The sequence below is a fragment of the Leuresthes tenuis genome, unplaced genomic scaffold, assembly GCF_036924035.1.
Source record: "Leuresthes tenuis unplaced genomic scaffold, fLeuTen1.0.hap1 SCAF_9, whole genome shotgun sequence".
NCBI lineage: Eukaryota > Metazoa > Chordata > Actinopteri > Atheriniformes > Atherinopsidae > Leuresthes > Leuresthes tenuis.
Genome location: NW_027325363.1, coordinates 35,254,691 through 35,277,996, shown reverse-complemented (window position 1 = coordinate 35,277,996; position 23,306 = coordinate 35,254,691). Strand labels below are relative to the sequence as shown.

The following is a 23,306-nucleotide window of genomic DNA, read 5'->3' as shown; positions in this document are numbered from 1 at the left end:
GCTTGGAGAGAACTCACGCATACACGGAGAGAACATGCAAACTCCACACAGAAAGGCCCAGCCGGGATTTGAACGTCTAACCTTGCTGCTGTGAGGCAACGGTGCTAAACACCACACCACCGTGCAGCCCAATGGCAGAATTCTCCAAAGAAAAGAAGGTAGCTTGTAAGTTTATGAAGTCATACCCCAGTGTAACAATAACAATAATTATATAATAAATGGTGAATCCTGGACTTATTACTGAGAAAGAGTGCCTCTCAATGCCGAATATTGAACTACCTGTCGACACATCAATAGCAGCCAAGCTACAAACACAACACATCATTGTGCATGTGTGGTGATCTCTGGAGATTTCAACCACACCTGTCTCTGAGCTACTATTTCAACTTTCCAATAATTATTCATTTGTCTTTTTCTTTCATTCTTTCAATATCCATCCATCCATGTGCCCATCCATTAGTCTGTCTACCCATCTTCCCTGCAGATCAGTGTATGTGCTTTATGTTTTCCTTCAGACTGAAAAAGTGTTCATTGCTTGTTTCTTTGAGCAGATTGCTTCCCGTGTTGATTATAGGGTGCATTCAGAATCATTTATGACATAATCATCATCACCAAGCACAGTCATTCTGTATCTGTCTTCACAAAATAAGGGACGCATCAGTGCAAGACAAAAGTTGCAGACAACTACTCCAAAAAGCTTACAAGACAACAAGCAAAACATAATTAGTAACACATTAAGGAGGTTGGAGGCTTTTCTTAAATCAAGCAGAGCCAGTGTCTGCACATGTCTGCACACTTTGAACAAAGTGGCGTGGAACCGGACTTCCATTTCCTGTGGACTATCTCCAAAGTCTCCAAAGGACTTTTTGACAAACTTCTTTTATGAATCTTGCCACCAAAATGATCAGTGCCATAGATAGTTTATCTTCTTCAAAAGCACACACACAGACACACACACACACACACACTCAGTTAGGTATCACTGTTAACACTAATTGTTGACAGGTGACCCTAATGCTTTCCCTTGAAACAAAGGTGTGATTTACGACCATGCACCCTAAGACCCCTGCATTCAGCGCTGCTACAATACAAAGTTATCTTTCTCTCCTTGTGCCTGTACCTCTCTCCTCCTTTATCCCCTTTACTCTATCTCTCCTTCATTTTTCTCAATTGCACCTCATTACTTTGCTTATTCACTTTCACCTCCTGCACACTTTGATGTTTCTGTCCCCCTCTATCTGTCATCGCAGCAAAGCAAAGTCTCAAAAGACAGAGAACCTTTTAATGTTTGATGGCCTATTTTTTCAGTAGGGAGGAATGTGTATATTTTGGTGTAGAGGTTACAGAGGGGTCTGGGTCTAGACAAGGAAGACAGGAAGGAGAGGAGGAAACAAGGGTGCCGTCTGTCAGGTTGAGTGAGTGTGTGTGTACTTGTTTTTCATATATGGTGGGGATGAAAATCTGACTGTACTTATGGGGAATTACAATAAATATGGGGACAGCAATATTGTCCTCACTGGTAACAAGTGACTTTTGAAGGTTAATACTTGGTTTTATGGTCAAGGTGAGATTTTTGCTTATGATTAGGTTGTGATGAGTAACGTTGGGTAAAGAGCTGGGGAATGCTCTGTCTCAACAGACAGTCCCCTCAGGCACATAAACCAGACATGTATGTGGGCATGTGTGTGTATCGTGGGGCAGTGTAAGTTCTGGGGTAATCAGAGGAAAATATGACATAACTCTAAACCTCAATTCAAAGCATCTTCTGTCACCTATTTACCCCCAAAGTGGAACTTTAACTGTAACTTTGGTAGAACAGACTTAGGGAGCATTTTCACTTAAGAGAGTAAAAGTGACACAGAACAAATTTTCTTTGCACAATATGCATAACAATTATGACGCTGTAGTTTTACAAATGCTTAACCAACATAAATAGAAAACCTAGATCTTGAGTAAATTATTTCTGCTTGATCTTATAAATGAAATACCTGACTATCTAAAATACATAAAATTCACGTAACAATCTTGTAATTTCAATAGGATAGGCTAAAAAGATTACCCACATATGGAGGTTTTTTTATATGCTCATAGACTTGAGTAAAAAGGAAAAAGGAGTCAGCATTTCCACCTCAAAACTAGAACAGTCTCAAAACCACAAATTTGAGAAAGTTATAGACCAAGTCAGCTTGCCCAATGGTGCTGACTTGCCAGACCTGGCAATAAAAAACAGTTTAATGAACATTAGCAACACGTTTTTAGCTGTGTGCTAATGTAGTCAAGTTACAAGGCCACACAGCCAGACATCAGTGTTGGTGAACGTCGATGACTGTTTTCCACCACTTTTCACTGACCTGCATGCCACAACTGAACAGCTTCTATGTTATTTTTGCTTATTTTTGGCTGTTGAAATATGTTGCATCTGCATCGGGGTTGATCAAGAGTGATATCTCCCTGATTGGCTGTCAGTGTATTGAATGATCTTAAACATTAATGTAACTTGGACTTGGTTATTTGTCTATGCGTGAGGCTTAAATGCTTAACAAAAGTATAAACATGCCAGACAATTCATGTGATTTTTTTTCAATTTTAATTGAAACACAGTCTTTAAGTAGTCTAAACAATCAAAATATTTCTAACTGACCAAGAACTATGTTAGACATTAAAACTAAACTAATAATAGCCTTACTTTATACAATCATTGCTTTGTTTATATTTCTATCGACAGGGTCTTCCTATTTTCCTTATTGAACAATGTAGAGAGTACTGGTCCCTTCAAAGTTAGGGCCACTTGCACAGGTGTAGATCGCATGCACTAACTGACAGTTGTCGTTTTAGCGATGACATCAAGTGCTTTTTTGCCATGATGTTGTCAACATAAGCAGAGAAAACAGTGGTGCCTTTTGTCACTGCCTGAAGCAAAAAAGGGAAATATGAACTGCTGATCGTGAACTTTATAATAATATATAATATAATAATATATAATAACATTACCGTTACTGTAATAAAAGATTAGAAAGAGATTCGATGAATAGTGTGAATATAACAAAAGGCTTGGTTTGTGAAGAAGTTCAAGAATGTCTAGATTTAACAGTTAGTGAGACATTGTAAAACGTGTTCTGGGCTATTTTTTTTGTGCTCCAAGACTTCTCCCCTGACCATTTGGAACAGCACTCTGTTCAAGAGACAGACAGACAAATGCAAACAGTGCCCAGGTTTTCCTCTCCTACTTAGTAATGAACACATTTACAGGTACTTCGGACTGTTGGCACTTTTTGGCACTTGCTGTGTCTCCCTCAACGTAGGGGGAGTGAGTCAGGTCAGGCTTGTTCACAGATGCTAAGGAAGAGTGAGAGTGGGAACAGGCTGTAGGCAAGTGGTAGAAGGATGGGGGATGGCTAATTAGCATATTCATAGTTCCACTGGCAGTAAATGAGTGAAAGCTGTAGAGATACATCACAGCATTTTTACTCATTCAGACCTGATGAAACACAGGCATGCTTTTACTGTAAGCTTGATGTGACATCAGCATTGCATCAAGACTTTCAAGCACTGATGTGTCAATAAGGGCAATAATTCCCAAAAAAAGCTGAATGTTTAGCCTGGATTTTTAGTTTCTTCAGAAGCTAAGACATCTAGGTTTAGAGTTTTAATATAAAAAAAACAACTTTGATTTTCAATGGTTTAAAGCCTTAACATTCTAATTAAGTTTAAATAGGTTGGACATGATTTTTTCATAATTCAATTATTTTGTTTAATTTAATTTATTCATTTAAAGTAGCTTGCTGATTGCAAACAATACATTGCTACAACTACAGACCACAACACCAGAATTCGATTTTGGAGATCTGTTTAATGTTTAGCAACATATTGTTTTTATGATTCATTGTTTAAAAGAAATGTTTAAAAACCACAAAGAAAAATGTTGAAGGGAGGCTAACACAGGCACAGCTAATGGATTATGGGAAAACAAAGTATTGCTATTGTAAACAAGACTTTCTTGGACTTTGATCCCTGAAAATATATTTCACTGATGTTTGACATATTTCACCTCAACAAAATCCTGGGACAGTAGTTGTTTAATGAAACATCATTAATCATAAATAATATCTTATTATTCAATCAAAATAGAATTTACATTACAATGTTTTATATAACATCAAGTTAAAATGGGAATGAAGTTTCATGAACATTATTACTGAGTGTATATGACATTAGAGAGAGTATAGACAATGATGAAACACAACCTGAGAAACTGTATAACCACAACGGATAGATTTAATAGTGCAGTGATAAAAATAAACCCTAATGTTATAACAAGTACCCATCTCAATACTGTTTAACACACTTATAGTAAACGTGGGGGATATGTAAGGTTATGTTTTAGGATTGTGGGGAAAATTACAATATCAGACCCTGTCTGTAATATTGGCGAAAATATTTTCCCAATCTGGGGAAGTCATTTTTTCATTTTCCTGGAGAATATGTTGTAAAACAGCTTCTATGACCAAAGTACTCGTTCAATCTGAACTGTTCCAGTATGTTGAACAGTTAAAAAGCTGGTTTCCACTCCGGTAAGCTGAAAACAATCTTATAAAACATGTTTACGAAATAGGTTTTAAACTACATTCTATATGTAAAATTACTCACTGGTCATTCTACACCCATTCAGTTCTCTAAAGTGTTTACCTTGTTGTTGGCCTGGTCCCTGCTGCAGTACACCTTTCAAAGCTCAAGGATATTCCTGTAAACCAGCTACTGATGAGAACTGTGCTTTTTTACACTGAAAAACACCTCTTATGTTAAGCAATGCAACTGACACAAACTGTGTCTGTCAGTGTCTATTTGTATCACCTTGGTACACAGAAACAGTGCGAGTGGCCTGCAATATTGTTTTACAAACAAGGGAGACAAGGTTGTCAGAACAGAGTCCCTGGAAAGAGCCAATGCCATGACGTGTCACTGGAAACGCTCTGACACAGATACACACTCAGATTCAACTGCATAAAAGCCTACTGTGGCCGTCTGTTTTAACACTTAATTACTATACTGTTTGTTTATTGCTAATATGCATAGTTTGATACTTCTTAGTCAAAAAGAACATATCCACAATGGAATTTTTCCAATCTGAAATTTTCATTCTATCACAATTAGCATCATTCTTCAGGGCACAACTATAGTAATAAAACTTTTAGACTTCTGGGGTACGGGTCTAAGGGTTAAATCAGAGTGCATTAATTTTTTAGATCTTTACACAAAGTAAAAGGGTAAACATCCCAGCATGAATAATGCATGCCTCTAGATGCCAACAGATCAATTCAAAGAACACCCAAAACAGACGATGAGTGATGTCAGCATGTTTCATATGACGTTGCTGTTTTCATGACAGATAACCGATAAATTTTTTTAACAATTATCATGAACATAAGGGTAAAGGCAATAATGAAAAATAAAAGATTAATATTTCAGATTGCAGCTAAGAAATAAGAAAAAAAAGGTTTTATGAAACGGTGACCCTTCCATCAAGCGGCGTTTTCAAACAATACTTATTATAATGCTTTTATTATAAGCATTAGCATTTCAGAGGTTAAATATATCTAATCTAATCAAAATAAATACTTTTAATCATTCATTTTGTTCTCAAATCACACATCAAGAAAGCTTCCTACCATGGCTGATAGCTAATACAATGTGAGCAGATAACCCTAACCCTGGGTATACAGTCAATTGAAATTAATAAGTCAACATAATACTGACCTTACCTTTCAAAGCTAATGCTGATAGCATGCTCAAGCTAGTAGACGTGTGAACTGACAAAATATTTTGGGTGGAACACTCTGGAATGCTCAATTCAGGAGAGCGGGCATGAATTAAAAGAATACTCTAAGAGTAACAATTTGGATCAAACTAGAGAGGTCTCAAAACAACCAAATATGGTCGATTGATTGTTGTGTAAACTTCATGTAGCCTGAGTTCGGCCGTCCACTAAATTGCCAAGGTGCCACAGTGCTAACACATCAATGGAGAACAACAACAAGCAGTCCCTCTCCCAGCTCCTTACCGTGCAACGGAGACCCAGAGGGGCTGCTGGACAGGCCAGGTATGGGACTGCAACGGCCTCCAATGCCCCCTCCTCCACCCAGAATGCAGCCACTTCCTCCAATACCTCCTGCTCCTCCTAATGCAGATGCCCTGTTTAGTTCCTGTTCAATCTCCTCCAGGCCAGCACTTTTTTGGAAGCGAGACATCCGGTTCACAACCCGTGGGGACATGTGGGTACGGGCACAGGGTGCACCACCATAGGGGTTGATGGGAAACACATGAGTGGTGCCACGGAGGGTGCTGATGGCTACCCAGCGACTATCCTGGCTGAAACACATATCTTGGACCTGGATATAGGCAGAATATGTACAGAGAGAAGGCAGAGACAAGAAGTGAAGTCAGCTTGGAGAACACAAAAGGAATTAAATTACTCCAAAAAAAATGTGAGTCAGTTTCTGTGGCTACTGTTAAGAATGTTTTCATTTATTAATTTAAGCTGTCTGAAAATTATAATGATGAAAAAAATAAAATACACAGGGAATACATAAATAGTTTTCCATTGTTGCCATGCCACTTTGTATTCATTGGTACAACTCATCTTATTACGATGAATACAGAGAAAGTGTATATTACCAATGAAAATATAGGAACATAATTACGTAGGACTGATTATTCTATGGGGATTGTATGCGGACCAGTTCAAACACTATGTGAGAGCAAGAGAAAATAATTTGTTTTTTCATCGAAAGAAATAGAATAGAAAAATACATATTCAAATTAGTCAAGTAGGTCAAAAAAATTTGATATTTACAATGATTGTATATTAGACAACAACAATGATATTAAAACTGCTACTACTAATAATAATAATGATAATAATAATAATAATAAATGACTAAATAAATAAAATGAAAATGTGAGAAGAACATGTCAGCAGTCACTGTTAAAAAGCCTTATGGCTGTGGGGACAAAGGACCTCCTGAACCTCTCAGTCCTGCAGCACAGGGAAATGAGCCTCTCCCTGCAGCTGCTCCTCTGTCCTGGAGAGGGTTTTTATTGTTCTCTAAAACAGAATATAATTTCCTCCTCATCTGTTGCTCCACCACAGCACTGAGAGGTTTTTCATCAGTTTGTCCAGGCACCTACAGTTTTTGTCTGTAGTGCAACTCCCCCAGCAGACAGCAGCATAGAACAGTGCCCTCTCAATGATAGTGTGATAAAACATGCACATCATGTCACTGCAGACATTGAAGGACCTGAGCAGTCTCAGGAAGAAGAGACAGCTCTGGCCCTTCCTGTACACTGCTTCTATGGCAGACCACTCCAGTTTATTATCCAGCACCACCCACAGGTATTTGCAGGTCTGAACAGTCTCTATCTCCCCTCCATCAATGCAGACTGACTGGTATGGAGTTCTAGATCTCCTGAAGTCCACCACCAGCTCTTTGGTTTATGTATTGTTCAGGAGCAAACAGTTCTTTTTGGTCCAGCCATTGAAGGACTCCACAAGGTCCCTGTACTCTGTATGTGGCAGGAACTGAGTTGTACCTTAAGTCTGATGTGTACAGGGTGAAAGAAAAGGAGCCAAAACAGTACCCTTCGGAGCCCCAATACTTAATTCTAGTTTTCCAGAAACACATCTCCCCATCCTGACATACTGTGGTCTCGTAGTCAGATAGTCTATAATATCAGGGAGGGGGCCACACCCATACCTAGAGCCTTGTCTTTCAGTATGGGAGGCCATATGGTGTTGAAGGCACTGGAGAAGTCAAAGAACGTGATTCTCACATATGAACCAGGCACATCCAAATAAGCATATGCCCGATGCAGCATGTACAGAATCGCGTCTTCCACTTCTGTGTGTTTCTGGTAGGCAAACTGGAGGGGGTCAATATCCTCAGCAACCTGCAGTCTCATGCTATGAATAAGGAGTCTCTCCAAGGTCTTCATGATAAGAGATGTCAAAGCCACCAGTCTGTAGTCATTCAGCTTCACCGGTTGCCCTAATTTGGGCACTGGTATCAGACAAGAAGTTTTCCACAGCACTGGGACTTTTTTCATCTGAAGGCTCAAATTGAAGAGCCTCTGAAGATGGACTGCTCTTTGACCAGCACAGTCCCTCAGAATCCTTGGACAGACTCCATCTGGGCCTGCAGCCCTCCGTGACTGAAGTCTCCTGAGCTCAGCTCCAACCTCCTCTATAGTTAGAGACAGAGGTTGTAGCGGAGGGATGGCAGCAGGAGTGATGTTGCTATCAATCATAGCTAAGGGGGTGGGGATGCAGCTGGACAGAGGAGGGTTAGGGGCCAGCAAGCATTAGTGTGACTGGGTTGAAGTGTTTATCTCACAAACAAATCTGTCTGAGGTGCATGACAGCATCTAACAGGTTGAGAGGATTAGACAATAACTTTTCAAAAGGTGACACTCTCATTTGATCCTCTTTGGTGGTAAAAAAAAACATACATGACTAACGAAAAACAAAGGAGTTGATAGTCCTCCTCTTTAAACTCTTAGGAAGCAGACACTTGACAAGATAGGATCTCCCTGAGCATGTTAGAAATGCAGGAAACCAGACAGAGAGGCTGCACGAGACAATACAAGCTAAGGGGAGTGTAAATGAAATTGGACAACGAGTAAAGTGACAGAATTATTAGTGTTTGTATGCTGTATTAGAAAAAGAACAAAAGCTGGACAGATCATTGACAGGACTAAAGGAAAAAAATGAAAGCCAACAGCACAAGAGAACTTTAAGATGAGGAATGTCAAGCTCTTTGGTCAGCCAGTCAGAGAGACAGCTCTATACCTACAGGCCTCTTTAATCTTTTGCCAGGTCAGACTAGGTAATTGCCCCCTGCAAGGACAGTTAATGGGGCATCCTCTGCATACCAGACGGTAGCTGTACTTCACAAAAATGAGGGACCGAGGAGGCTTGACCTGTTCTGTGGCTGATTAGGGATGGCTTGCAAATGATGAAGGGCTGCTTTGTGTGTGTCGTAATTGGCCATAATAGACCTGTCAGAACTTCAACTGCACATAAGTACCTAGATTTTTTTTCATATCCATTTTGATCAGGTGGAGGAATACCTGAAAGATCGCTGTGATTTCACATTCACAATGCAATAACCATGCAGATATTAACAGTTGTCACTTGTTATCTTCAAAACATGGAATGCCAATGTATGCAGGTCACATGATGTGGAGGTGTTCATGTCAAGGTAGCACATTCCAGAGATTCCAAAAGGTCTTACTCCTGTCCTTAAAGAGTACTTGATGAAATCCGTGACAGATAAGGAGATCAGTGAGATGTGATTAATGCTTCTGTTTTTCTTCTTGAGTCAATGACACAAGTTGAAGAAACTATGCAGCCCTGTTCACCTGAAAAGACCTCTTAAGGAATAACGAGAATGTGACAGAGCTGTAAAGAGAGATAAAACCAAAGAAAGAGGACAATAGACTTTAAATACAACGAAATGTATGGATGATGTGAAAAACACAAGGAATATGAACAAGGGGCTTTATAGTTGTCAAGACTGCAGATCTGTGATGTAACAAAGTCATTTTAAACAAATGAAATGCCTATTACAGAGTGTATATATCAAATCACTGACACTGACCAATTCCCAGCTGGTTCTTTCCGTGTGGAGTTTGCATGTTCTCCCTGTGTATGTGTGGGTTCTCTCAGGGTACTCCGGCTTCTTCCCACCAACCAAAAACATGCATGTTAGGTTAATTGGTGACTCTAAATTGTCCCTAGGAGTGAGAGTGAGCGTAGATTTTGCGGAAAGGTTGTTTGTCTCTGTGATGGACTGGCGCCCCATCCAGGGTGTACCCAGCCTCTTACCCAATGACAGCTGGTATAGGCTCCAGTCCCTCAGTCCCCCAACTCAGAACCTGAGTTGAAGTTTAATGGTTTTAAACAAGAGCATTGCTGTAAATGTTAATATCTGATCATCACTAGCTCTTAGAATTAAGTAAACACAACCTTAGATGAAAACATATACATATTAACACTGTGGAATATGTCATGTGCCAACAGCACACCTAAACTCAGTCAATTTAGAAGCAGTGTGTGTGAAAAACAAAGTACAAGTCATGATTCAAAGAGTTGTACAACCACTTTTAACAGCAATAATTCTGTATGACAGCATTCTCAGTCTCTTCTTTGCAATATTGCTTTATATCATTGAGGTTTGCAGGCATTTGTTTATGTATATCTCTCTTGAAAGTCCTGCTTTTCGATCCAGTTGAGGTCTGGACTTGATTCTTTTCTTCAGCGATTCTGTTATAGATGTGCTGTTGTGCTTGGTGTCATTGTCCTGTATGATCCAGTTTTGGACAAGCTTTAGCTATCAGGTCTAACATTCGACTCCAGAATACTTTGGTATACTTAGTTCATAGTTGACTCAACTCCATCTCCGCCAAAGTTTGAGAGTTGGTATGAGGTGTCTGTACAGATATGCTGTGCTCAGTTTTTACCTGACGTCACACTGTGAAGTATTGCCAAAATCTCCACTTTAGTCTTGTTTCTCTAGAATACTACTCAAGAGGTCTTGTGGTTTGTTCAGATGCAATCTTCCAGCCTAAGCCGTGTTGAGATGTTCTTGTGAGAGCGAAGAGGTTGTCACTTATCAATCTTATTTTATCTTATTTATTTTATCTTATCTTATTTTAATTATACTGTCAAGAACTTCAACACAAAACTGACTAACTGAGACCTGCAGTGTCTGAGTTTTTGCTCTTGACTGCAATTTCTCTGCGATTGCATTATCTGACCTTGGTGTGAACTTGCTGGGACATCCACTCATGAAAAAATTTGCAACTATCTTTGCAGTTGTGAATAATCTTTCTCACTTTTGAATGATAGACTCCAAATCATTTGGAATTTGCCAAAACAATTACTAGATTGATGAGCAGGAAAAACTTTCTAAAATCATTGCTGCTGTTTTTACTGCTTTGTGTTAAAACACACCTAAATGCAGGACACTAACCAAACTTATGCTTTCATAGAGGCAGTAAAACTGGCTGATAATCAGTTAATGGAGCGCATTTGCCTGGCTGTTACCTACCCTCTTAATTCCTATGGAATTATAGGTGTACATAGTTTTTTTGTACAGTTAGTATTTGATCAACAGATAATGAAATGTTGGAAAATGTAATGCATACACTATATTGCGAAAAGTATTCACTCACATATCCAAATAATTAAATTTAGGTGCTCCAATAACTTCCATGACCACAGGTGTATAAATTCAAGCACCTCGGCATTCAGACTGCTTCTACAAACATCTGTGAAAGAATGGCTCGCTCTCAGGAGCTCAGTGAATCCAAACGTGATACCGTGATAGGGTGATTGGGAACGACAGCAACTCAGCCACAAAGTGGTAGGCCACGTAAGATGACAGAGCAGAGTCAGGGGATGCTGAGGCGCATAGTGCACAGAGGTCAGCAATTTTCTGCAGAGTCAGTCGCTACAGACCTCCAAACTTCATGTGACCTTCAGATTAGCTCAAGAACAGTGCGTAGAGAGCTTCATGGAATGGGTTTCCATGGTAACTGCATCCAAGCCATACATCACCAAGTGCAATGCAAAGCATCAGATACAGTGGTGTAAAGCACGCCGCCACTGGACTCTAGAGCAGTGGAGACGCGTTCTCTGGAGTGACGAATCACACTTCTCCATCTGGCAATCTGATGGAGGAGTCTGGGTTTGGCAGTTGCCAGGGGAACGGTACTTGTCTGACTGCATTGTGCCAAGTGTAAAGTTTGGTGGAGGGGGGGTTGTGGTGTGGGGTTGTTTTTACGGAGCTGGGCTTGGCCCCTTAGTTCCAGTGAAAGGAACTCTGAATTTCATGCTCCCAACTTTGTGGAAACAGTTTGGCGATGGCCCGTTCCTGTTCCAACATTACTGTGCTAAGAATTGGATGTTACTTAAGTTCATATGCGTGTAAAAAGTATATGTATATATATATATATATATATACACATACAGCTTTTTTTCAGTACATATTTTTAAAAACCTTGGAAATGAAAGAGTACATAACAGTACTCATATTACTATAATCACTGTTTATGGTGCAGTGGCCTATTCACAAAGGATCTTAGGACTAAAAGTAGCACGTAACTGGCGAATTTAGGAGAAACTCCTAAAAATAATGGGCGTGTCAGTCTCAAATTTAGGACTCCTAATCTTTTTCACTAAGAGCAATTCATAAAGGATTTTAGGCCTAAAAGTAGCACCTAACTCTTGGAGAGCTTAAAAGTCCTCGAGAGGACTCCTAACTCAGTAGGTTATTCACAAAAGAATCAGAAAATGGTTGCAGCAAGATAGAATAACGTCCCCCATCAACAGAAATAACCCGATCAGTCCGAAGAAGAAATGTTTGGCAACACTACGATATTTAGCAACAGGAAAAATGCAACTTTGCAGTGCAGACGATTTAGGAATATAACCATCAGTCAGCCATGCCATAAACCAAACCATCACCACACTCTCTAGACCACATATCATACAACAGTTTATCCGGTTTCCTTTGGACAATCAGCAACTACACAGGATCAAACCCAACTTTACGGCAATTGCAGGCATGCCCGGTGTGGTCGGTGCTATTGACGGGACGCATATCAAAATGAATGCGCCATCAATAGATGAGGATGCGTTTGTCAACTGAAAGACAGTCCATCAACACGAAGGTTGTTTTTGTTGCAAAGTGGCCTGGATCTACCCATGATTCGCATATTTTAATGGCGAGCGGTCTGAGGCAGCTTTTTCAGAGGCACCATGTACCAGTTGGATTTCACTTGCTGGGTGACATTGGCTGTCCCTGCAAAACGTGGCTCTTGACACTATCTCCACAACCGGGAGCGCAGTTCAACTGTAACATGTATGTGTTTAAGCAGATTACGCTTAGCCCTATGCCTAAAAACATTGTATTGGCTCGTTGTTGCCTTTTATTTTATTTGAATCCATATTTTTTATTGTTTACTGTTTACCCAGAGCCAAATTTCCCCTTAATTGTCCCTCTCCTCTCCAGCACAAACTGGGCCAGCAGTAATAATTGGTGCTGGGACCAATAGGGCTTTCGCTTGCGTTTGACAGTGTCTTCACTTGTTTCACACATCATGAAGGAGGACTTGAACGGCTGATATTCAAAGGGTTTAAATGCTGGAAATATGCTCATTGGATAATTGATCATTTACAGGGTAATTACCTCGTTGATTTAATGCAATTGTATTTGTATTGTTTGTTTTCTCTCTCTCTCTTTAACGTGCATAACGTCATTATTGTATTCTGCACAAACTTGTAATGCGTGTATTCTGCTAACTGCACTGTTCGTAACTATTTGATAGGAGTTCAATTGTAGCCTAGGCTATTTCCTCATTTTTCATTGATTTAGTGGCCTTGTTTGTGGGATGTTGCGATAGAGTTTCACCAAGACCGTCTGCACTCAAACAACCAAACACCGTACTGAGCGCTTCTAAAGTCGTGCACGAGAATCGACATGATCCATAGCAACGGTGCGTCACTCTTAGTTAACGCTTAGTGATTTATCGTTAGTATGAGTAGGTCTCAGAGGCTTTGTGAATTACTTTTAAGGAAAAACTCCTACGTAAAATGTTTTAGCGCGAGTTAGGAGCACTCCTAGCGGTAAGATAAAAAGCTTTGTAAATACGGCCACAGGACTGTAAAGTTTAGTGATAAAAGAGTACCACCTCTCTAACCTCACTGACTATCACACACTGGTTTGCCCCATGACTCAAGTCCACATTCTGCTCCGCCCTCAGCCTCTTCCCAGCTGTTATCAGCTGCAGGTCTGTTTACCTGGCCTCGGGTCACTGGAAGCCGGCTGCATGTTTGGTTGCTGGAGACAGATAAGGCGTCTCTCCACCCACCTTACTGAAGACTTTATCACTCTCAACTGTGTTTCTGAGTGTGAGCGTGTATCTGTGTGCATGTAAGTGAGTGCATGGTGATAACCTCTGGCCACAACACTAGGCTGCGGCTGGCATTCAGTGTTTACAGCGGGTTAGATCAAAGCAGGCTCAGTGTGCAGTCGGTCAGCATGCTGGACTACAGACAGGCTGTGAGAGTGCATGTGTGTGATTGTGTGTTTTTCCAGTCAATAATCCTGAACTGAACAAGGCCTGAAGTACTTTTGTTGAGTAACCACTTCTACCTTTAAAAAGCAAAGTCTCAGCATGCTATGCAGAGAAATTAAGAGTTGTTGAATATTCCTTTTTCAGAGATGATGGTAACTCATCTTCTTTTGTTCCCCTTAAATCAAACCAATCCCTCTAGCTCATGTCAATTTAGCAAGTCTCACTTTTTTAAAAAAGTTAAGATTTGTTTGATCTGTGTTTAGAGGATAATAATAGGACAATAAGACAATAACTTAACTATACAACCATAGTGAATGTTTTCAGATATAAAATCCCTTTGAAGTTGCTTGAATGTAAGATTACGGTAGTCAAGATTTCACAATGAATCCAACGACACCATAATATCAATATTTATCAAAAGCATCTTACTTTTAAACATTAAGAAGCTTAATTTCACTGAAGAATATAACCAATATACACTGCATTTCAAATCATTATGCAAATTGTAGTTAAGTGTCATAAAGATTCCATTTTTTGTTTTCCATTAAACTCGTGAATGGTATTACGTCTCAGGGCTCTTTGGATCACTGAACTCAATCTCACACACCTGTGATAACTAGTTTGCCAGGTGAGCTCAATTAAAGGAAAAACTACTGAAGAAGGACCCTCTGCATTAGGCAAGGCAAGTTTATTTGTAGAGCACAATTTTTACACAAGGCAATTCAAAGTGCCAAATTATTAAACAGATCACAAATTTCAAGCAATATGGAAAAGAAAAAGGCTCTCTCTGCTTCTGAAAAGGTATGAAAACCTTAGATATTTCATGAACACTTAAGCGTGATCATCATACTGTTAGGAGATTTGTGTCTGACTCAGAATACACACGGGTTGGGGCAGATACAGGCACAATGAAGAAGGTTTCTGCCAGACAAATTCATCGGATTAAGAGAACAGTTGCTAAAATGCCATTACAAAGCAGCAAACAGGTGTTTGAAGCTGCTGGTGCCTCTGGAGTCCCACGAACATCGAGGTGTACGATCCTCCAGAGGCTTGCAGTTATGCTGAAACCCTCTATTTGGCCACTCCTAAGCAATGCTAACAAGCCGAAATGGCTGCAGTGGGCCCAGAAATACATGAAGACTCATTTTCAAGCCGTCTTGCTCACTGATGAGTACCGTGTAACCCTGGATGGTAGTGGATGGTTGGCGGACGGCCACCATGTCCCAACAAGGCTGCGACGTCAGCAAGGAGGTAGCGGAATCATGTTTTGGGCCAGAATCATGGGGAGAGAGCTGGTCGGCCCCTTTAGGGTTTCTAAAGGTGTGAAAATGACCTCTGACAAGTACGTGGATGTTTCTGACTGACCACATTCTTTTTTTTAGGTTTTTGGTTGCATTAAATATGACCTCCTCATGCTGCAAATTCAACAAATGACCATTTTCAATCCTTTACAACCTATAAAATGTTCTGAAACTCTGTTTTTAAAATATGTGCAAATTGGAAAATGGGATAAAGGACTCATTGATCAACATTTTCTGTAAGGGAAATTTTATATAATTTGGAAGCATTACCCTTCTTGATTTTTGTTTTTGAGATGTTCTGTCAAAGTTTATGGTTGCCATTTTTATTATTTATATTATGTTCTTTAGCTAAAGCCTGATTAAACACAAGGCAAAAAAACACTAAAACCTTCGAACAGCCCCCTGACAAGGATAAACATGCCATCACTGGCTGTAAGTACCATGGCAGGTTAGCTAATCGTGTCATCAGGCCGATCGTAGTTTGGCTTTTCATAGCTATTATATCGTTGTTCAAATGCTTTTACAGAATTGATATTCTTTAGGAAACTGTACTTACCTAAATATTTTACATAAGATTGTAGGAGAGAAACTAACTAAATATTTATTCTATAAATATACATATGTTGATGCTGTAGATACATTGCCCATCAAACAAAAGTAATTCACTGGGTCGTCAGTACCTTAGATGTTAGGAGTGCATGGTGTTGCTATAGCATCATACAACAAAACATTTGGTGTACTCAAAATTTTAGTTGTTCACTCTCAGTTCTGTCAATCTTTTACACACCTCAACAAATTATAGTGATTTGAAGAGTGCTGAAGAGTGTGTTTGTGTCAGACCTTGGCCTCAGTCTCCCCACGATGTAGGGTGTAAAGATGGTGAACAGCACTCTGCGATGATGCCCAGGGGTGTGTGAGGATCTGGAAGACGTGAAAGTCATGGCCAAATGTGTCTGCAGTCACCAGTAGTATTCCTACAAAGAGCACACTGTCACTATTAGGAATCACTCCCACAGTCAGTTTCAATACAAACTTTGTTTTGTTGTGCCGTAAATTCCAAGTATTCTATTTGTACTTTGTCTTCACAATGATGACAAAAAAAACAACTAAGTGCATGTTTGTCAGGTTTAGCACAGAGGTTGAGCACGGATACATTTGCATGCTGGATTCCTATCATCATAATTACATTTCTAGAGTCATTACACAGTGAAGTTTATGTTGGGCTCTCAAAATAATGACACTAGAAACTACAGACAAGTGCAGGAGAAGAACCCTTGATAACATCTTCAATTTGATTTTGAATTGGATTTGGAACCTGCATGTTTAACAGAAAAAATGCAACAAAACGGCATTTACTGGGCCGTGATCACATGCTCTTGAGTTAGTCTCCCAACTTAGCTGATGTGCTTCCCAAAGTCTCCATAGAATACCTTAAATTTGATTTAATGATATCAGTTTCAGATATTTCCTGGTTCAATTAGAATTGGTATTTAAACAGCCCTCCTCATCATTCTGTTTACATTTTGACATCATGAGACCAAGATGACCCCTAACAATTGATCAACAGTACCTCGCCATTGCGAGTCTTCAAACACGATGTTCTCAGATGGATGTGGCCACTGAGCTTAGAGTGTCATCAGCAGGTTGCAACAGAGATACAGAGAGACTGGAAGAGTCGCAGAAAGGCATAAAAGTACACGTCCTTAGGCCACATCCTACACTGATGACCACTTCATTGTGAACAGCGCCTCGCGGAACCGGATGATGACTGCTACTCAACTCCAGGCACATTTAAGGGAGGTGAGAGACACCGAAGTGTCACGTCAGATCATTCGAAACTGTTTACATCAGACGGTCTGCATGTTAGACGTCCTGCAAGGGTACCTGACCACACCACCGGGTACAGGTGTCATCGTCCTGCATGGGCCAGGGAGCATTTATGCTGGACCAGTGGGACTCAGTGCTGTTCTCTGATGAAAGTCGGTTCACGTTGAGCAGAGATGATGGCTGCCAACGATGTTGGAGACATCAAGGAGAGCGCTATGCATCAGCCACTGTTGTCACCAGACGAGCCTTTGGCGGTGGTGGTGTTATAGTGTGGGCAGGTGAGGCTAGTCAGTACAGAACTGCCCTACACTTTGTGAATGATACAGTGACAAGCCCATACTACCTGAATAACATCATCAATCCAGTCATTGTGCCCCTGATTTCATCTTCATGGACGACAATGCTACAGCTCATCGAGGTCACATCGTTAGGGAACGGCTGCTGGAGGCTGGGGTACCTCAGATGGAGTGGTCTGCACTTTCTCCAGAAAACCTATGGGATCAGCTGAGTCACCGTGGAGAGGCTCGTAACTCTGTACCCCAGAACCTCAATGACCTGAGGGCCGCCCTTCAAGAACAGTGGGATGCCATGCCTCAGCAGACAATAAGTGAACAGCATGAGACGTCGTTGTCAAGCTGTAATTGATGCTCAAAGGCACATGACAAGTTATTGAGACAGTGACATTTTTTTTTTTTCAATAAATTGTTTGAGGTGAGGAAATCACCAGTGCATGCTTCTACTTAAATGCCCTGATTTCATGATATACTGTAGCATGAACTTTTTTACATTCCATAAATTATTTTTTACATTTTCCATAAATTTCACCTGAAAGCCAAATATCCCTACCTTTTTGTGAGTAGTGTGTACATATGTATATATATTTAAAAACTAACAGAGGCCCACAAGTAAACTGCATTAAAGTAAGGCCAACAACAATATTTAAACTTTATTTCACTTCAGTGGACCACACAACTGCTGCCAACATTACCAGCTGTGCAGGACATATGCGAGACAGCATCACAGAATTACTGCGCCTTTAAAACAAACAAACCAGTCTATTAAACCAGCTATCGTTTGTTGCTGTCATAAAATGCAGCTTTCTGTTGCAGGATAGCTCGGTTTGGTTAAATACAGGGCTCAAGTTGTGTGATTCTGCAAGGACAGACAAGATGATGAGTGCCTGTAAAGGAGACTATCTATGAATTCATTCGGCAGTACATGCTATGGTTGTGTGCATGCACATTGAGAATCAATGACACACTGAACCGCAGCTCAGTGCAAGTGTAACCAACGCTGACAGGCCCATTCATTTGGTCCCATTTTATTTGAAGCTTGTCAAACTCCAAAAAGTACAGGCCTCACCATAAACAACAAGCTCAACAAACCACACCGGCACAAACCCAGATCTAAACTGGCTTGACTAGGAAAGTCCTATTATTTAAATACAACCCAAAACCCATCCCCATAAGACTTTTGAGATGTTACATACAGACCCACAAAATCCATAATGTCGAAACCTTGCTGATAGAGAATGTGTCCAGTCTCTGTCTTTTTGTGTACTCCCAAGACATAAATGTTATTTAAGCAGTTAGTCATTTTCTTCTGAGTTTTTCCAGAATCTTTTATGTGGAAGCTGAGGTAGGTTTTAATTAGTGGCAGGGCTTTATTGGGTGGCATGTCAAAAGTGAAAAGAGGAGGCTGGAGTGGCATGAGATTAAAAGATTCAGCAACATGTGCGAGGGAGATGGAAAACACTTCCCGCTGGAAAAAAAAAGCTAACTATGCTTTTTCAAAATTTTGCATATTCATATTTTTTCCTTTCTTTGAGCAGTGCTTCTATTTTGGAATGAAAAAGAGGTCAAATGAGAGAGGTACAGAATAGATGAGAGACTGGTTTGTGCCGATTATCAGAGATGGAAGGACGAAAGCAAAAGACAAACCAAGCAAAAAGTGAACTGAGACAGTGGTTAGGTATTCATGCTGTATCAGAGCGACCAGAAAGCCAGAGAGCTAAGGCCCAGGGCCTGTAAACTCTTGAAAACCCACACCCCAAACGAGGTGCCAAGCCACAAGAAGCATTTGCGTCAACTGGGGATATGGAGAAAAAAGGGACGGGGCCCTTCTAATTATAGAGTCTGGAAACGGAAGCGCGGGGTGATTAGGAGTTGAGGCGCTGTGGTCTGTTTATCTGGGAGCTTCCTCTGGCTCTCAAACGCTCTCTCCCCAACTTCTTTCATTCTTCCTCTTCTCTCTGTTTTGGTCCAGCCCTGCCCACTCGGTGACTGGAGAGTCTGGCCAGTTGAGACTTGGCTGCTGAGTTCCACACTGGGCAAACGGTTCTCCTCTGCTGATGGTAGAGTCGAGGCTCCAAAAAAACAACAGCTCAGAGAGCCTTGAGTTGTGCGAGTGTGAGTGCCCATGGATTGGGGATTTTGTGGCAATGTTGAAATACAGACGCACTCGCCGAGAGGCGTCAGTCGGTTAGCCCGCAGGAAGGCCAAATTAAAAAGCAGCTTAGCCACTCGGCGGGTGAAAAGAGAGGGTTTCAGGGAAACCAGAGGCTGGCCAGAGCAGGGATTGACACGTCCTATTTATAACACCTTGTCCTAAGGGTTACAGTGTTATTTACAATGTTTTAGTACCAAAATCGCTAGCACACACTCAGAGAAGCACTAAACTGGAAGAGTGACCTCTAATTTGCCATGTGTGCGAGACATGCATCCATATGGGACATGAGGGAAATGATATAATCATTTCCAGAAATATCTTTTTTTGCATTCTAATTTTTTCCCCAAAAAAGTCTTATTGTTTTGTTTTGCTGCTGGCTTTGCTGTTCCATCTCTGACCATCCAAACAGAAAACAGCTGCTCAATCCCATTAATAGAGGGAGGATGATTAATTTACAAAGTGGTTGAGTTAGCTTTATACATGACAAAGGCAGATGGGACAAGAGAGTAGTAGAGGAAGGGAGGGAGAGTTACAGAAAGGCAAAGAAAGAAATGGAAATGGCGAAGAAAACAGACGGTGATTTCTCTAGTTGGCAACATAGAGGGCCACAACAGAACTAGTGCACTTTTTAATTAACAGCACTAAGCTAAAAAAAAAGCTTTGAAAATCGAGAAAATCTCAAATTATAACCATGTGGAAGGCATAAAGCTTACAAGATGGAGTACTTGGAGGATCTAGATTGCTTTACTGTTACTAGGATGCATAAACTTCTGAGCAAATGAGCCAAAACACAAATGAAAGACTACCCATCATAAGATGAGGCTTTGTCTACAATGGTGGCAATGTACAGGGATGAAAAGGATTTTCTGTGTATCTGTATATAGATGCAAGCTTGCTGAACATATCAAATACAGAATAACTCTGCATTCTAATTAATATTATCCCACCAATCCAGGTGTTGATGCTTATAATTCTATAACCACGGTAGTCCTACTCTAACATATAAGCGGTTTTATATATATATATATATATTATATATCTGCTCGGTTTCATAGTAAGCCAAAATAAACCAACTCTAATACAGCAGAGAGGGTGCAGTCAGAGTAATTACAAATCAACTAAGAAAATGATCAACACAGGTTACAAATCAAAAAGCTTAGCTTCAAAATTATTATCATTTTGAGACTTTTCTAGCAAAAATATATCATATAATTACATAATTATCATACAGGTACATACATAATTCCAACATTGTTTTTGCATTTTATGCTTTTGTTATCCTGCTTTGACTGTTTGGTACGAGGCATTTGTCAGCAACTACACTGTACCTTATTCAAGTTTTGACAACCACAGTGCCTATGTCATGGCAAACTCTGCTCTTCTCTAACACCCTGAAACATGTCCATACATTATTCTCAATTGGAAAAAAAGAAGGCTCTTAGAAGTCGAAAAGGGTAAGAAGCAGACAAAAGAGGGTGAAAGCTGCAAAGAAAATCAGCCAAAACAACAAGAAGGAAAAAAGGGATAAAGGTGCTCATGGTTCATTTGATGTACAGTGGGCTGAAACCAAGAGTTGTGTTTTCCTTTGCGCTCCACAGGCAGACCACATGTGAGCACTTAGATATTAATAGATATGACTAAAGGTGTTTGTGTGGCTAACTTAGAAGACAAGCTGCTATTAGTTTGATATTATTTTGTTGGAACGTCAGCTCTGTTAACAGGGCAAAGGTCACCTGGCTTTAAAGTTGTGCCGATACACAAGGGCAGGCAGCATAGCGGTCAACTTCACAAAGCGTGACTGTTCTCAAGGCAGAGCTTTGGGCTCATTCTTTCATCAATTTAAGCGGAAAACACACCACTTAAGTCCACTTTTATGGAGCATTTACATATTTGCCAACTTCCTGGTGGAATGTATTTCCAGAAAAGGGTGCTTTCTTTTTTGTAACAGGCGAGAGGACTATCCAATGAGTACAACACTGATGATAAGGCTACATAGACAGGTGTAAACGTTAAGAAAGCTTATGTTCAAACTTCACCTGCAAGAGATAGTCTGCCAAAGCTACCTCTAATCCAAATTCTCTGAGCCTTCTAGATTGTATTTTTTTTTCCTGTGGTTTCACAACATGGGGTAAACATGTTCTCACAGCATCCTATAGATAACTTTAACACCAGGGTTCTTTTGATGCTGTGTTTAAAAAGCCCCGAAACGAATTGCCCCCCTCCAAAATCTTCTGATAAAGACTTTGGGATGTGATCAGAAGGTAATCCCTTCTTTGAGCAAACAGTGACACAGGCGAGGTAATCTACTTGCATTTACATGGTCTCTCTTGAATTTCTGTTCACTTTGTTAACTATTGAGATCCTGTTAGAAACCTGTTAGTCCGACTTAAGAATTCACAATGTTTCCATTGTACGTGGACATAAAAGACAAAAAGGGAGCTGTGAGAGAAGGATTGAGAACATCCATTATTTTTTATGCTTCATAAATCAAGCTAATTTGGATTTAGATGTTTGCACATTGTCAATGAATGCTGTGATCCAAAATCCTTTTTTCTTAATGATGTCAAAAACAAACACAATATGCCATCTCTGACAAATTAGCACACAAACATAAGTCACAAACAATAATTCAACTTGCAACAGCTGAAGGGTCTGCCAGACTTAAGAGGCATAAAAATGATGCTTCTCTCATTTTTTGCACATAAAAAAAAAAGAAAAATGTTATGCAAGTGCTACTTTTGTATTGGTGTTTGTCTATACATACAACTCTATACATAAAACATTAGAAACATCTTTCCTAATGCAAAGTAGTATTCAGAAAATAACCAATTAAAGAACATTTTGCATAGTATTACCATGAATACTATACAAGTATTACTACACCGACATTCATTACAACAATGACGTGCATTACCTTTTGAACCATCTCTTAGAGCGTGGTATTAAAGTTTTCATACAAATTAATCATGTATACTTTTCGCTATGTTTGAATTATTTTTTCATGCTAAATGTGTATAAAATAAGGTGTTGCCAAACATATAGATGACTCTTGTCCATGAGTTAATTTGGCTTTGGTTTACATTACAAATTACTAAATTAATTTTGTTGAGGAGGATAAATGTGCCTTTCTGGTGCCTGTCTAAGCCAAATATAACACTTTTATTTAAAAGTGTCTAAAATAAGTAGAAGCAGTCTCCACTTAAAGTTTGAACGACATTGAAAACCATTTTATATTATACATTTGCACCTTTTCTCTAGCCCCAGAAGAGAACACAATCTAGTGAGCAAACTGAAATTTTTTCAGTAGTGCTTGGCATCAAATTCTATGACTCCAAAGATTCCTATGAAAGCATTCTCATAATGTGTATATTGTAAAAAATTGGTTAGCCTTCCAACGAAGTTTGCAATTTTGAACGTGAACACACTGGATCCTGTTCTAGGTTAATCTACGGTAACTCACCAGGTTTTCCTCTTGTGCTCACTTGGTGTGCAGTGGAATAAATACTGCAGTTCTGTGGACATACTGTATCCTGTGTTCAATTTGAATCAATAAGAAAAAAAATTAAATGAAATCCTGTAAAGAGGTTTTTAGGC

At 39.9% G+C, this 23,306-nt stretch overlaps 1 protein-coding gene across 2 annotated transcripts in view; it reads right to left on the bottom strand.

Moving 5' to 3' along the window:
* The window catches only part of bcas3 (BCAS3 microtubule associated cell migration factor), a 373,861-nt gene that overhangs the window by 274,250 nt on the left and 76,305 nt on the right, over positions 1 to 23,306 (bottom strand). For both annotated transcript variants that reach the window (XM_072393158.1, XM_072393159.1), the window contains exons 14-15: positions 16,278 to 16,411; positions 6,059 to 6,386 (exon numbers count right to left, since the gene is read on the bottom strand). In XM_072393158.1, the coding sequence (XP_072249259.1) occupies positions 6,059 to 6,386; positions 16,278 to 16,411 (462 nt within the window). The remainder of the gene's footprint in view (positions 1 to 6,058; positions 6,387 to 16,277; positions 16,412 to 23,306) is intronic.